General features: G+C 51.8%; 6 protein-coding genes across 6 annotated transcripts; 4 read left to right on the top strand and 2 right to left on the bottom strand.

Moving 5' to 3' along the window:
• Positions 1–297: 297 nt before the first annotated feature.
• On the top strand, positions 298–1,871 carry N7539_001021 (acyl-CoA dehydrogenase family protein; the record flags this gene model as incomplete). The annotated part of the gene is made up of 4 exons (XM_056930625.1): positions 298–630; positions 718–968; positions 1,034–1,641; positions 1,738–1,871. The coding sequence occupies 4 exons, from the start codon at positions 298–300 to the stop codon at positions 1,869–1,871; spliced, it is 1,326 nt and encodes a 441-aa protein (XP_056794918.1).
• Positions 1,872–2,358: 487 nt separating this feature from the next.
• Positions 2,359–3,216, top strand: N7539_001020 (uncharacterized protein; the record flags this gene model as incomplete). The annotated part of the gene is made up of 2 exons (XM_056930624.1): positions 2,359–2,397; positions 2,539–3,216. 2 exons carry the CDS (start codon positions 2,359–2,361, stop codon positions 3,214–3,216), a joined length of 717 nt encoding a protein of 238 aa, XP_056794917.1.
• Positions 3,217–4,224: 1,008 nt separating this feature from the next.
• N7539_001019 (tRNA methyltransferase TRM7) lies at positions 4,225–5,541 on the bottom strand (the record flags this gene model as incomplete). Its single annotated transcript, XM_056930623.1, has 1 exon — positions 4,225–5,541. One exon carries the CDS (start codon positions 5,539–5,541, stop codon positions 4,225–4,227), a length of 1,317 nt encoding a protein of 438 aa, XP_056794916.1.
• Positions 5,542–5,776: 235 nt separating this feature from the next.
• On the top strand, positions 5,777–8,168 carry mak5 (ATP-dependent RNA helicase MAK5; the record flags this gene model as incomplete). Its single annotated transcript, XM_056930622.1, has 3 exons — positions 5,777–6,025; positions 6,082–7,242; positions 7,305–8,168. The coding sequence occupies 3 exons, from the start codon at positions 5,777–5,779 to the stop codon at positions 8,166–8,168; spliced, it is 2,274 nt and encodes a 757-aa protein (XP_056794915.1).
• Positions 8,169–8,904: 736 nt separating this feature from the next.
• N7539_001017 (PaaI family thioesterase) lies at positions 8,905–9,886 on the top strand (the record flags this gene model as incomplete). The annotated part of the gene is made up of 2 exons (XM_056930621.1): positions 8,905–9,783; positions 9,860–9,886. 2 exons carry the CDS (start codon positions 8,905–8,907, stop codon positions 9,884–9,886), a joined length of 906 nt encoding a protein of 301 aa, XP_056794914.1.
• A 483-nt stretch (positions 9,887–10,369) lies between these two features.
• On the bottom strand, positions 10,370–16,088 carry N7539_001016 (HECT-type E3 ubiquitin transferase UFD4; the record flags this gene model as incomplete). The annotated part of the gene is made up of 6 exons (XM_056930620.1): positions 10,370–10,566; positions 10,629–12,593; positions 12,647–14,831; positions 14,908–15,542; positions 15,642–15,718; positions 15,784–16,088. The coding sequence occupies 6 exons, from the start codon at positions 16,086–16,088 to the stop codon at positions 10,370–10,372; spliced, it is 5,364 nt and encodes a 1,787-aa protein (XP_056794913.1).

Raw genomic sequence — 16,088 nt, 5'->3', positions numbered from 1 at the left:
CTCTTTTCGAGCCTCATGGCCAGGTGGACGATCTGATGGGAAACAATCAACTTCGTACTACTACTGAACTACTAGTAATACTCGAGTTCACGTGATGTACAAGTCCATGCACCGAGGCTCGGTCGGAAAGGCGGCACAAAGTTGGGGAAAGCATGCGGGAATGCGGAGAAGCTCAGCCCTTCGTAGTCCACCTCAGGCCAGGCCGAGTGGAGTACATAACCAAAACATCAGAACATCAACCCAGGGCCTTTGGCTCGAAGAAGTTGATCACTCTCACGACAAGTCACAATTTTGAAAATGGCGGACAATTCTCCCAATCCGGTTCCCTTCTCGGAGCCTCCCTACTTGCGTGGTCTTCCGTCCCCGTATATCACAGACGCACATCGCGAATTCCAGAAGCGATGCCGCAGGTTCATGTGGGAGAATTTGATTCAACATGCCATGGAATGGGAGAAACTGGGTACAGTCCCAGAGCATGTGTTCCATACGTTCTGCAAATACAATATGTTGTTACCGAACATGCCCGCTCCGTTGCCCGTGGACTGGCTCAAAAGATTGGGGATTGATGACATCCTTGGTGTCAAGGTAGAGGATTGGGACTACATCTATACCGGAATCTACTGCGATGAGGTGAGCCGATGATATGAGTTCCAGTGTCCGGGATTGATACACGAGATTCAGTTTCAGGGGCTTACCTCTTAATCGAACACATCATAGCTTAATCGTTCCGGCCTAAGTGGACCTGGAGGATCTCTCAACGCTGGGTTTGCCTTTGGCATCCCGCCCATCGTCAAGTTCGGAAGCAAAGAACTCCAGGAACGATTTTTGCCTGACCTCTTGACTGGCCGAAAGCGCGCATGCATTGCAATCACTGAGCCAGAAGCTGGCAGTGACGTTGCGAACATTGTCACCACTGCCACGAAGAGTGCAGATGGAAAATACTACATCATCAATGGAACCAAGAAATGGTGAGCTTTCCCTCATAATGACAATACGTCGAGCGGAAATTTGTATCTAAAATCTCGCTGTCAAGGATCACAAACGGTATTTGGTCTGACTATGCCACAATGGCTGTACGGACGGGTGGGCCCGGGCCTTCGGGTCTGTCAGTGCTGGTCGTGCCCCTGAAGAATCATCCAGGCGTGACGATGCGACGATTGAAGGTCGCCGGCCAAGTTGCTGGTGGTACCACCTACATTGAGCTTGATGATGTGAAGGTGCCGGTCTCCAATCTCATTGGCAAAGAGGGCCAAGGCATGCGTCTCATCATGACCAACTTCAACCACGAGCGGCTTGTCATTGCCATTGGTGTGACTCGTGCCGCTCGCGTGGCTCTCTCTGCTGCCTTTTCATACTGCCTCAAGCGGGAAGCCTTTGGCAAGACCTTGATGGACCAGCCTGTGGTGCGACATCGCTTGGCCAAAGCAGGTGCTGAGCTGGAGACCATGTCTGCTTGGGTCGAGCAGATCTTGTATCAGCTGTGTCACCTCAGTAAGGAAGAAGGGGATCTGCAACTCGGAGGTCTAACTGCTATGGCCAAGGCCAAGTCCGCGATGGTACTGAATGAATGTGCTCAAGTGGCCGTGCTTCTGTTCGGTGGCAATGGATTCACTCAAGCCGGCCAGGGCGAGCTTGTTGAAGGTAAGTTGTTCGCTGGGCATAATCTTACAGTTCAAGTTTTACATTCATTTCTCGTTCTGTGTACCTGCAGCGCTAACTCGAGATTCTCTCTCACAGCGATCCTGCGGGATGTTCCCGGCGCTCGTATCCCTGGTGGATCCGAGGATGTTTTGCTGGACCTCTCAGTGCGCCAACTGGTCAAGATTTATCAAGCGCAAGAGAAGAAACTGTCACAGTCGTCCAAGATCTGATTTTTAAAATTGATTCATCCTCTATCTCACATCTATTCCTCGTAAGCCATGCGCCTAGGCTCATTTGATAACCGGAGGTTCATCATTTAAATAAATTTGTAATCCAATCGAGCGCGTCTTTCCTGCGAGTCATTTCTCCAAACGCATAAGCCGATGTACCGACTGAATAAAGTGGGCGTGACAACCTGGAAGAACCTGACACACGCGACATGCTTCCTATCCTAAGATTGAAAGGCCTAGAATCGATTTCAGCTGAAAAGTCAAATTTCCCATACTCGTCGTGGAGAGTCCTCGCCTCGGCCGACTGGGGACGGGACATCCTCGGTCGGCAGTGCTGGAGCCAAAGGTTAAAAAAAGGGAATCTAGCCCGGACGGGAGTTGGGGCAAAGCTCAGACCGGAGCTAAATCTTTCGTAGAGAATACTCACCCTTTGTACGTTGAACCTTCTCAACTTGCAAGAGATCGGAGAATTTCGAATCGGAGAAACATGGCAAACGTGGCGCTGATCGGGTGCACAGGCATGGTGGTAAGTCCTCGTGGGAGGTTCTCTCTGCGGCTCTTTGCATCAACAATTTCTTGGTGGTTTCCGCCTCCCCCCAAGATACCCCCCCTCCAAATTATCCCCTCGTGCAACTCACCGTAATACTCTCACTAACTACATAATCAGGGATCCCACATCCTCACCAGCCTGCTCGCTCATCCTGGTGTAACTCGAGTAGACACACTTTCCCGCCGGACGCCCAACGCAGCTTCCAGCGCTCCCCAGTCCAAGCTCACGGCCTTTGTGTCCGACAAGACCGAAACCTGGGCTTCCCAACTATCTGCGTTGTCTCCCACCCCCGACGTCTTCATCTCCTCTTTCGCCACCACCCGGGCCAATGCGGGCGGATTTGAAAATCAGTACAAGATCGAGCATGGCTTGAACATCGAGCTCGCACGGGCTGCCCGTGATGCGGGAGTCAAGGTGTACGTGCTGATCTCGAGCGCAAATGCCAGCAAGGATTCGTCAATTCCCTACACCCGCATGAAGGGTGAGATCGAGGAGGACGTCAAAGCGCTTGGCTTTGATCGCACAGTCATTGTGCGGCCCGGTTTGATCTCGGGTACGCGCGAGGAAAGTCGTCCTCTGGAGGCAGCTGTACGCTTTATCGCCGGATGGGCTGGAAAGCTGCACTCGGGATTGAAGGATGGTTGGGCGCAGGACTCGGATGTCATCGCCCGAGCTGCTGTGAAGGCGGGTCTTAGGGCCCTGGAGGGAGATGTCCCGGCTGGCAGCGAGAAGGTGTGGCGTGTCGACGGCAGCCAGATCATCGCACTGGGAAAAGAGGCCGCTGCCTCACCATGATCCAAGAATGGGGGATGGAGGTCGACGGCAAGATCGATGGTTAGTAACCACAAATGATCCTCTTTCAGCTCCCAGCCTTCGGCAGTTCTTCGCGCGCGCGCACATACACTCTCTCAGCCTTTGGAATCTATAGTTCTATACCTGTCGGAATATTATGTGGTTGATAAAGCCTATCCAAGAGGCTCTTGGTGAGGGAGCTCTTTGAGATATGACGGTCATTGATGAGTAGAGAATATTCATGGAGGTGAATAGCGGTGGACTGTGGACAATTGGATAAGTAGTGCAGGGCCAGCCAGGTAGCCCGGCCCAGGATGTGATGGTATATCCTGGAGTTCAAGGATCCAACACGGCAACCTGAGGACTCTGCATGTGGTCCATCTCCAACAAACATTGACAATCTAGGCTTTGGGAACACACAGGAAATTAATAGAATGGTGAGAATTACCCTATGCGATCAGAGGAGCTATTAAAGGTCGCCACATCTTCATGTACAAACTGGAGAGAAAACCATACAACTAGCAGTGCTCAATTGTGTAGCAGTGTTCGAGCAAACGGGATTTTTATTTATATAACATAAATGCGGGGACCCATCATCCAACTAGCTCGCTTAGCTCAGTTGGTAGAGCGCGTGACTAGTAATCACGAGGTCGCTAGTTCAAATCTGGCAGTGAGCATTTCCTTTTTGCAATTTTGCCAGTCATTCACGTCCAAGATCCTACTACTAGAATCATGAATGTGACCAGCTACTTAATGTCTGCGTTTTCAGAGACTTTCTTTCTTTTTGCAAGTTCTCATTCTGCATCTATGATGTACCGCCTTCTGGGCATATGCCCCAGTGGCGCCAATGCAGACCGACCAGCCATCTGCCAGACTCAATCGAGAAAGGATTGCTCGAGATTTACTACTAGCAAGTCTTCCTATTTGTATCGATGCTCAGTCTGAGTGGGCCTCTTGGATAGAGTGTTGTCATTAAATCATTTGGTGCATGCTCTGGTATAGTACATTCACTCATGCCTGATCCCAAATTCGGACCTTCGTCTTCCCGTAGGCGCCTCCCATCTGTCGTCTCAACTCTAGCGCCTTCCGATAGGGAGGTGCTGTAGGAGGTTGGACCGGATCTAGTGTGACATAGTTGGGTGGTAATGTATATGTCGCATCCGCGTCCCAAGCCGACAGATCACCGCAGGCTATGAATGAAGGGATCCATCGATGATCCGCGGCATACTTGGGTTGAATCCTGCTTGGAGATGGCTGATCCTCCAGCGTTGACGAGTGCAGGTGTTGCACCTTGACAGAATGACCAGCAGTATTTCCCTCTGACGTTAGACCTGTCAGTAGTGATCGAGGATTGGCATCTTCATCAATTTGCTCCTGCACCTCAACAGCGATGTCGCCGTCCTCTGAGAAGGGCTGAGGTGCTGCAGCCCCGCCAAATAGCGGGTTCCTTAGAGCCGCCACACCAACCAGACCATGATCATTGGTGGGAGGAATGAAGCCCTCACAAACAACGAAAGCTTCCAGACTACTTGCACGACTGCTACGAGGTTTCGCGACGCTGACCCGCTCAAAAACCGTACGCAACTGAGCATACAGCAGATCAACGTCGCGGCCTCGGAAGATTTTCGCAACAAACTTGCCGCCTGGTCGCAATACTCCCATGGCAAGGTTCAGCGCGGCATATAGTAGTTGAGACTGAATGTAAATATCCAGGTCATGCAGACCTGTCACGTCCGGGGCCCCATCAGAAATCACCAGATCTACCGGATGGGGTTGCTTGACAGCCACTGGTGGGCTTGATTGTGATTCTGATTGTGATGGCGCCGAGGAAGATTCATATGCCTCAGGGTCTAGGGCTCGCAGAAGAAGTGGGATTGTCGATGGATGGGTAATGTCGGCCTTGAGAGTAGTGATTCCTTCGAGTGGCGCCATAGGCTGTAGATCGATAGAAACAATTTTGACGTTCTCACGCGGTTTCAGTTCAGAAGTCGGGTCGCTTTCTCCAAATGGGATCTCTACCCTCACATCACCCCCTGCCGCTTCGTGGTCGGCGATGTCGAGGAAAAATTTCTCCCTGTGCTTTTTGGCGACCCATGCACGCCGCCCAAAGCTCTCGCCCTTGATCAACACGCGACTAAGGACCTGGCTCCAGCTGCCCGGTGCAGCACAAAGGTCCACAACTCTGGTCACGCGGCCGGGATTTTCATACTCGAAAAGATCAAATTGTTCGTCAATCTGAATCAGCTTGAACGCGGATCGAGCGCGCCAATTTTGCTCTTTGGCCAGGCGATAATAGGCATCGCGCTTATCCTTTGAAGACTTCCCCATCACGATCACAAGACCCGATGCGACCCAGCAGCACTTGGAAGTAAAGAAAGACCGCGCCGCGCTTGTCGGGGCCTCCGTCCCGGAGTAATTTTAAGGTGGGGAGCGTCTCCGATAAGATTTGCAAGGCGGAACATTTCTGCCGCTTTTTTTCCGATGCGACTGGTTGGACCAGCTTTTTCCCAGCTTGTCGATACAACGTTGCAAAGCACATATAGAATTACTCGCTCCTGGAGTCATGGGTCAAAAAAGAGCTCGCGATTCAAAGGGTCAGTTGCCCGAGCTGAAGAAGCGGAAGAAGGCTGCGAAGGCTTCAGCAGTCGAGGGCGATGCTTCCTGGGATGGCGTGGTCGGCATCGACGACTTGAATTGGAAGGAAGTCTCTTTACCAGATCGCCTAGAAGATGCAACTGGATTTCTCGGCCTGGAGGAAATTGATGGCGTGGACATTATCCGAGCTTCAGGAGGCGGAGAAGTCCAATTCAAGGTGCGTTCTAAGCGGTACCGTTTACGGTTGCGAAGCTAACAAGCTATGATGAATAGGCCAAGGAAGGCGCCGGAAGGAAATCAATCTTGAAAAAAACGCAATTCAAGGACGACGGCGAGGAATGGGGTGGCATCAGCGACACCGAATCAAAGGAGCCAGTGGCCAATGCTGCAGACGCCGATGCGAAAACCAAACAATCGCAGAAGAAGAAAAACAAGGAGCTAAAGGCCAAGGATACGAAGGGCAAGGAGGCAAAGCCTACGCAAGCTACTACAACAAAAAATACGAAAATTAAGTCAGGGTTGTCCTTCGCAGCACTGGAAGAGGCGGAGGATGATGACGGCGTTGACGTTTCAGCGTGGGACAAGCTGGGCTTGTCCCCGGAAACCCTCACAAGTCTTTCAAAACTCAAATTCACTTCTCCGACAACCGTGCAGAGCTCCTGTATTCCGGCCATCTTGGACGGTCATGATGTGGTCGGTAAGGCCTCAACAGGTTCCGGTAAAACCCTTGCTTTCGGTATCCCGATTTTCGAGCACTACCTCGAGACGCGAGGCCAATTTGGGGATGAGCAGAAAAGGACCGAGACCAAACCAATGGCTCTGATTCTCTCCCCTACACGAGAGTTGGCACATCAGCTGGCAAAGCACATTGGTGATCTCATCACGAACGCCCCGGACGCCGACGCACGTATCGCCCTCTTGACCGGTGGTCTGTCCATCCATAAACAGCAAAGGCAACTCTCGACCGCCGACATTGTTATCGGGACCCCTGGACGAGTATGGGAAATCCTGAGCACGGGTTCAGGATTGATCCGCAAGATGCAGGACATCAAGTTCCTAGTGGTCGACGAAGCCGATCGTTTGCTCAGCGAGGGACATTTCAAAGAAGTTGAAGAAATATTGGGTGCTCTAGATCGGGTGGAGCAGGGTGACTTCCCGGATATGGACGAGGAGGCGAAGACTGAGGATGAAGAGCCAACTGCTCGTCAGACTCTTGTCTTTTCTGCCACTTTCCACCGTGATCTACAACAGAAGCTGGCCGGCAAGAGCCGTTGGACTGGCGGTGACCTCATGGATAAAAAGGAGTCCATGGAGTATCTGCTCAAGAAACTGAACTTCCGAGAAGAAAAGCCCAAATTCATTGACGTTAACCCGGTGCAGCAAATGGCCTCGGGTCTCAAGGAGGGAATTGTTGAGTGTCCTGCTATGGAGAAGGTATATACAAGTTCCTACGATAACTTCGTACCACTCGTGCTTCCTTACTGACCCAGTGAAAGGATCTATATCTCTACGCCCTTCTTCTGTACTATCCCAAACATCGCACTCTCGTCTTCACGAACTCCATCTCCGCAGTCCGCCGCCTCACGCAATTACTGCAAAATCTTCAGCTTCCAGCCCTCGCTCTTCACTCATCGATGGCACAAAAAGCTCGTCTGCGCTCCGTTGAACGCTTCTCTTCGCCTACCTCGAACCCTAGCTCCATCCTCGTGGCTACGGATGTCGCAGCTCGCGGTTTGGACATCAAGGGTATCGACTGTGTTATTCATTACCACGCGCCTCGTACCGCTGACACATATGTCCATCGATCGGGACGTACTGCTCGTGCGGGCGCTGTCGGTAAGAGTGTGATCATCTGCGCCCCTGAAGAGGTCGTCAGCGTCGCACGTCTTGCCGCCAAAGTTCACACACAAGATGCCAAGAAGGGCCCTGTGAAAAAGCTCCCACTAGAGTCCCTTGACATCGATCGACGCGTGGTCTCCCGTGTCCGTGATCGCATTGAACTTGCTCGGAAGATCACCGACTCGACAATTGCGAAAGAAAAGATATCCTCCGAGGATAATTGGCTCCGCGCAGCAGCCGAGGATCTCGGTGTCGAATACGACAGTGAAGAATTTGATGAATCCAAGGGCAAGGGCCGTGGACGTGGTGGTGGACGTCATCAAAAAGAAAAGGAGGCGGGCAGCATCACCAAGGCGGAATTGGGGGCACTCCGCGCAGAATTGAAACATCAACTTTCGCAGCGGGTGAACATCGGGGTCAGCGAGCGCTATTTGACAGCCGGCCGCATTGATATCGAAGCACTTTTGCGTGGTGAGGGAAATGATTCGTTCCTCGGCCATTTGGATCCTTTGGACTTTTAGATGTACATACTTGATGCACATTCTTCAAATACATTCTCCCTGGCTCTTGAAGTCGACATATCAGTCTACTGACCGAACTCACATTGATTGTGTCTGCTACTGAATTGAACAAAGAGCGTACCTAGTGACTATCTCCGCTAGTCTGCAGTCCGCAGGTGTTCCAATCTGATCCGAGAACGAGCGCCACGTGGGGGCTTATCTTATCTCGCCATCCTATCGGCATGCCGAGACCGCCAGCCTCGACGGTTGCCCGAAAAGCCCGCCGAAACTCGGCTCTTCAAGCCCCACTTGCAAAGGCGAGACTGGAAAAAAAATAAGAGTCCACGAACGAGAGGAAGAAATGGATACCGCAAAAAAGTGCCGAATGATCTCATCGGTGGGGAAGGGAGCATTACCGGCCTGAAGATCTTTTTTCGTTGGGTAGTTGACTTGACACTCAATTTTTGTCTTCGGAGTTGAAAGGCTCTTGTCAAAACACTCGGTCATAATTTCTTATACTTCAAAACTTTCACATAGCCCTTGTCTATCAAGTCGATCATTCTTTTCCTACTATCCCGCGTGTACGGCTAAAGTCAAACTCTGTGCATTAGCGCGGTGACCGAGTATTCGGTAAGTTGTGATGATCTTTTGGGTTTTGAGCATTCGTGACGATTGACTAAATTCCCAATATCCTCTCAATAGTTCCAGAGTCTACCCAACAAAGGTCACTCTTATTTTTGTGGCAATTAACAGCAGCATGTCGACATTTTCACAAATTACGAGGACGCTTATGCGCACCTCCAAAGCACGTTCAGTCAAGTCCACGGTTCTACCATCGGTGCCAATTGCTCGACTTCACCAACAGGGCCCCTCGCGCTCGGCCGTTGTTCATGAACCAGCACTTCCTCAGAGCCAGGGCACAGTGTCATCCCAGGCCGGACAATCGCCTTTTTATACACCAACGCAGACACCCTCAAAGTCGCAGTCGAAAACAGCCAGCTCGGATGAATCCGCCCTCGATGCTCTCATCTCTCAGATGCCACTCGTGCAGTCCCTGCGTCAGTCTCGCAAGACTTACAAGGAATCACGCCCACACCTTTTAATTACGCCCGCGATTCGACAGCACCACTTCGTCGGGGGAAGCCTAGCCGGCAGCGGCAAGCTTACACTAGCGCCGTATATGTGGACTTCATCCAAGAAGTCCGAGTCTGAGTCCGGTTCCGGCAAATCTACTCGCGCCAGCAGCGTCGTGTCCGTGTTCCATATTGGTCGCGATCTATGCGGTCACCCTGGCTTTGTCCATGGCGGTCTGCTCTCAGTGTTATTCGACGAGGTATTCGCGAGATGTGTCTCGGCTGCGTTTCCGAGTGGATTAGGCATGACGGCTAATTTGAACGTTGATTTCCGGAAGCCTGCTTTGCCGGATCGATTGTACGTCTTGCGCGCCCAGACCACCAAGGTTGAAGGGCGAAAGGCCTGGGTCGAGGGAAAGATGACATATGTGCCTTTGGCCTTGAGTCTGCCGGTGAATGACACGAGCATTGCTCAGGGCTGTGACATGTTGAGTGAGGATAACGGAGACGCGGTGATGGTGTCAGAAGCGAGGGCTTTGTTTGTGGAGCCCAAATTTGCCGATGTAAGTCATGGCTGCCGCTCTGGAAGAGGTCATGATTCCAAGAATGGCGACATTTACTAACACGGCGTTCTTGAAGTCAATGGTGTCAGTCTACCGAACCTGATGGGGTCGACGTGAGAGGCACCTTGAACGGGCAATGCCTATCTACCCACAATAGTATTATAATGTATAATGAATCCTTCTTCGATTGAAACAACCACGAGACCTTGAAAATATGAATGCTTTCATTGCTATCTAATATCAGCTCGATGCAGTTGAGGGAAAAACAGAACACGAGGCCCGATCGACGCCGTCTGCCCTGGGACCATGACCTTTAAGGAAGGTACAGCAAATAACTAGGAATAAATGAACCCTTCCTTAACAATGGGGAATTGAATATCAAAGCAGAGGGAAACGTCGCATCATAATATTTCTGTTCTGTCCGGAATATAACGTGGAACAGAACACGGACAAAGGCAGGGTGAACCACTCCTGAAACCAGCGCAGCCGGCGCGGTCGATGGATGGATGAATGGGTAATCGGGTTGCAGAACACGAGGCACGTGAGAGGGAGATGATGAGCCTCGCTGAGTTTGTGACCAGTGAGTTTAGGAAAGGTGGAATGCGCCTTGACCCTCCTTAATGGCAACGGACAATCGCCGCTTAAGAACTTCAAGAGTGCTATAGTCGGGCAACTTGAGATAGTTCACACAAGTCATAACACTGGGGAGGTAATCATCAGGCGTGTACGGAGGTTCGCTTGGTCGGCAGACGACGGTGAAAATCGGAGTGAGACTTTTGAAGCCTGCTCAAAGTACATTAGCTGCTTAAAGTCATGGAAAGGGAAGATGTGAGCTGGGAACGTACCGCCAATAGGGAGTTTGGGACTTCCTGTCACAAATTGAAGGAAATCGCGGCGCTCTTGCGAATTCAAGTCGCACATGGTCTGCAGCAGATTGCGTACACTCTTACTATCCATGTTGAAACCGTGATCGGCCTTGATTGAGTCCATCAGTGTCTCAATGGACCAATCCTCCTCTGCTTGTCCGAAGAGCATGACAAGCTCATTTGGTGTGAATGCACTCAAAGCCGAGAACGGGAAGACTTGAGAGAAACCCGCCCGGAAAGCGTCTACTTGATGACGAACACCGCGACCAAGTGTCATATCGATGACATTCTCCACATATTGATCAACGTTCTCAATGGTGAGTGGGACATTGGACCCATTTGGGATAAGTTCAATGTTGGGGTATCCGGGCAAGGTGAAGTCCAAACTCAGGTCCTCGACTCGTACTCCATCGATCTGGATGTCGCTGACGGCCTGTGCTTTTTGGGCCGTGGACATGGTCTTGTCATTGTAGATTGTCTCCTTAGCCGAAACGAATTGTTTTAGCATCAAAAGGGACTTGGCGAGATCCTCGTCGACACATTTCACCGTACCCAGTGAAGGTGCCACAGAGGAGAGGGTGTCCGCAATTCTGAAAAATGCCGGATTGAAGGAGATATCGATAATTCGCGAGTCAAGCATGGAGCGCGCGACAAACTTTCCCAGGACTTTGAAAACGCCCAGCTGTTTTTTGCCACTTTCCTGAGAGGCCTGCTCTTCACTCATTGGCGCGGGAAACAGACCACGTTTTCCGAAAGCGTAATCAGCCGTTGCGCTGGTGTCAGTCTCCCGCCAGATCTTGAGCTTCTTTCGGGAGAACTCCTTCGAAACGGTGGAGTAGAACTCAAGCGTGGGGCCTAGACCGGTCCCGACTTCTTCGAAATATTCCACCTCGAGCACACTTGGCGAAGACCCGTAGAGCTCCATGACTTTCATAGCAGAGTCCAAAATACGAGAACGCGAAATTCGCACTTTCTGGCGCTGAAGCCGGCCAAGGAATGGTCGATCGTCGCGGCGCGAATCGCGACGACTGTCGTCGGCGCTTTGAGAATTGTGCCATCTCATCATCGCGCGAGAATAACCAAAGGCCGTAGACTGCAAGAAGAGGTGTCGTGTTTCGAACGGGAACAGGAACGAGAACAGACGGCCCAGGTCCTCGCTCCAGCTGGGAAGACAGCTACTCGCCACAATCAAAGGTTCCTCGAGCTGCCTATTCACCTTGGCTGTGAGCTTCGTATTGATGAACTGTGACAATGGCTCGGGGCTGATAGTGACAAGATTTCGTGTATCCACCAAGATGTCATCTATCGTTGCATTCATCTCGTGGAGCACGCGGAGTAAGCGCAGGATTGAAGCGGTTATATCGTCTCTCTTGAGGGACATTGGCATTTCTAGATCATCGTCCTCCGAAGATTTGCCTTGACCGCTGGGCGACAGTGTTGAAGGCTCTGGCGGAGGCGGACCCGGCACACGGCGGTAAGTGACCGTATGAATCGCAGACCATACATTCTTAGTTTTCTCATTGTTATGCTCGCGATTGTGATGCACGGCGCGATAAACAGTCGTGTCGCTGGAGACTGGTTTCCCGTCAACGAAAAACTCAATGTGCCAGTCTTGAGGAACCGAAGCCATGGCCGCAGCGTACGAGGAGAATGGACGACCTGCAGTAGCAATAGATCCATGGCCGGGAGTGAGAGATGACCCTGCGCCAGGGCCTGTAGAGGTGGATTTGGCAGTCGAAGTGGGTTGACTTGGGGTTCCGACTCGAGTACCGTCTTCGTTCCTGGCTGTCACCTTGCCTGACGACCCGACCTCTAAGTTGACAGCTGACGGGTCTTGACCGAGGTCATCTTCCAATTCCTCTTCAAGATCGTCCACAAGAGCATTTTGATCGACGCCCTCTTCCTCGTCCTCATCATCGCTGAGCTGGTGCTCATCGGCGCACTCTAGGGGCTCGTCGTCATGATCATGGTCAACCCCCCTTTCATGAAAGGCATACGTCGTTGTCCCTGAGTAGGATCGAAGGTTTGCTCCTGATGGTCAGCTCTGGCGTCATCTGATTGTCCGCTTGTGGGTGCAGGCCGAGTTGGAAGGCTCCCGCTAGGGGCCCCCTGCACATTTGAGGAAGCAAGGTGATTCCGGGCACTGGCTGCTTGAGCAAGCTGAGACAGAATTGCATCACGGGTCCGCGATGGGCGAGGACGATCCGACATGGCAATACGCGGGTGAAGGAAGTCATCTAGGGACTTGAATGTGGCAATGGCGTGGATAGAGACCATGAGATTTTTGTAGGCGTGAGGAACCTCTGAGCCCTCTTCAGCAAGCAGTTTAAGACGAAGCTGCTTTGACAGCATGTATGCTGCATTGCTGCGAGTATTTTCCAGCGAGTTGTGACTAACAGTAATCACCTCGAAATGCTCAGTCCTACTAAGCAAGTCTTGTAGCTTTCTTATCAGTATGCTGAAAGCAGTAGTCGCAGTCGTCTGGCTTTGAGCTCTCTCGGAGATCGTCGTTCCCATGAAAGCCTGCAGGAAGTCTGCCCTAGCACGCCGGATGGAAACAGGCGATTTTAAATCAGCAAGCACATCGAGAAGAACATCTATGATACCCGAGTTGAGCAGCTCTGAGCTCGTGATGCTTTGCAATGCATCCCCGTCGAAATAGGCGGCAAGCTTTTGAAACAAGGAAAGACTGGCAACTTCGTTGCTGCCCGACTTGTATGAGCCTTGGACCTCGATTGCGAGCGTCCGCATTTCGTCGAGAATCTTCTCAGCCTCCGCCCGCAGAGTCGCACCCTGACCACCCTCATATTGTCGAAGGAATGCCTGGGCATCTCGAATAACGAGGTCTGCAAGCACTGTCTCCGCCTTGGCGACTGAGCGACGGCCGCTGACGGAAGAGCTGTCGGAGTCCGAGCCATCTTCCTGGTCTTCGTCATCATCATCATCGTCCTCATCGAAGTCATCACCGTCCTCATCACCAACCAGATCGGTTTTCCTGACTTCTTGAGCACCTCCAGAAGAGGCGCCTTCGACTTCGCCGTGGCCCATGGAAGCTGGTTGTTCATGAATAGAACTGGCGTTTCCAGGGGCGATCGACAAAGGTGTTTCCGCAATTTTCATGATCTCGGAGATGACTCCCTCTCTGTGGAATTGGTGCTGATAGACATGTTCCAAACGCTGAACCAGAAGTTCGGCACATCGTAAAGCAAGCGAGACGAGTGAGGGATGGTCTTTTTGAGAAAGTATAGACGCCAAGAAAGACGAGTACGGAACCGTACGCAGTGCATCTTCAATCAGAAGGGGCTCCAAAATATGGAGCATTTTCAAGTGTGCAATCAGGACCTTTTGGCGGACATGCAAGTTCACAGTACTGGAATAGGCGTCGGTCAAAGTCGGGAATAGAATGATAGCGAATCGTTTAAGCTCGGATTTGCGACTCTCCAGCAAAGTTCGCCGCTCTTCGGTGGCTTCTGTCGAAAATGACGACTTGAAGCCTATGACAGATAGGCTGTTGTCAAAGTAGGACCTCAGTAAGCCGTCGGTTTTGAAAATTTCCCGTTCGGGAACACCAGGCAGCAATTCGCAGATGACATTCAGGGTCTCAAAGACCTGTTCTCGTGGACGATGGATCAACGCCTGCATCACCAACACACTGTCCATCTTGACACCCGCACTATCCACATCCTGCGGGGGCGAAATTCCAGTCAAAATTTGATAAAGCGTATCCACAACGTCCATCTTCAATAATTCGATCGACAATTGTGGGCTGGCCTTCGCTACGATTGCTAAGACGCGAAGAAATTGAGTGTGAATGTGGGGTCCAATCAAGTTGGTGGTACCGGGAAGTAAGAGACGAAGGACAGCTTTCAGCATCTCGGGACCGATCAACTCCTCCAAGTTGGCCGGCCGGTACTTGAAGCTCTCGACAATACGGGAGACACAGAGACAACCCTGTTCCACGACCTTTGGGTCATTGCTGGAAAGCACATTGAGCAGAATCCCCATCACATCACGAACGACTGGGAAGGAGTCGTGAGAGAGACTACGGCAGCAGTTTGCCGCCGTCGTAACAGCTGTTCTTTGAGTGCTCGTTGGAAAGAAGTCAAGATAAGTCAAGCAGGCTGTGAGACCTCCCTCTCGCACGATCGAGGCGGGAAAGTCGACAGATATCTTCGCTAGAGTCTGGACGCGGTCTGTTAGTCAATTTTCCACACAGAGCTGGATTTCAAGGGGTGCTCATCAGCAACAAAAGACCTACACTGAGAGCCTGTTCAGCCAGATCGATGAATTGGATATCCAGGAGTTTCTGGCACAGAATTGGAACAGCACCGCCATAGACCACATTGGCGACGGAGCCACGCAAAGCCTCCATCAAATTCGCGAGGCACCGACAGGCTAAAAGCATGATTTCAGGGTTTTCCTGGCCGTACTGATCGGGTTGCATTAAGGTGACCAATTCTTTGACGTATGGATCGGGAGAAAACTGCCCAGAGAGGTTATCCTCGTTCGAGACGAGCAACAGGTCTGAAAGCTCTTGCAGAGCGATCAATTGTACGGACGGGTCATCCTTAGCTCTCAGATTACAGAGAATATCACGAAGGCGGCCAGACATGCCAGACATAATACCACTCAGTGCGCGAAGAGTGCTCTGCAGGCCCATTGGTCCGCGACCTCCAAAGAGATTAGAGGAGAAAGGATCCAAGTCCTCTTCATCAAGGGCTGAATGATTTGTGTCGTCATGACTTTCACCTGTTGGTGTTTCTTCAGTCTCGACATGGGCGTCTTCCTCGTCAAGTTCCTCCTCCGCATCTCGCATAATTGTGTCGTGGTCTGACCGAGTGGAGCGCTTCTTAGATCTTCTTGGGGGAGGTGATTGGGTTGCAGCGAGCCGATCTAATAATGGAAGCCTGTCAGAAGAGGCCAAAATCCACGAACGCGACCTAGTTGGCCAGATAAAGAATAAAGAGATCAAAGTAGAGATCGCCGGCTTACCGTTCCTGTTCGACTTTCGCCGTGACGAGGGTGGTGATCCCCCTGACTTCGAATCCTCCGTGGGTCGAGACGATTGTCTATTTTACACCTGTTAGTAATCACTCTTGTGTCCAGGAGACCATACGTCAGGATGGAGGCGTACCCCGGCTGTGACATGGCAGCACGACCGCGTGTTGCGGCAGACCGACGGGGTGCGGGGGCAGTGGAAGCAGCAGATGTGGCAGTGTGTGCACTGGCAGTTTTCTGTCGTTTCGAACGACGAGGTGACGAAGGGGTCGGTGGTAAGTTTGGAGCGTCGGTATGCCGGTCTCGGCGATTGGAAACTTTGCGTTTTCGGGAAGAAGCCGAGCCAGCGGCGGGTGTTGAAGCTGATCTGGAGTCGGCGTCGGCGTCGGGAGGACAGTCTGTAGCAGGTCTCGCAGAGGAGCGAGTTGTTCTGGATGACAT

This window comes from Penicillium diatomitis, assembly GCF_028827545.1.
Source record: "Penicillium diatomitis strain IBT 30728 chromosome Unknown utg000001l_segment0_segment0, whole genome shotgun sequence".
In the NCBI taxonomy this organism is placed as follows: Eukaryota; Fungi; Ascomycota; class Eurotiomycetes; order Eurotiales; family Aspergillaceae; genus Penicillium; species Penicillium diatomitis.
The sequence above is the reverse complement of the archived record's forward strand: the minus strand, read 5'-3'. Positions and strand labels throughout refer to the sequence as shown.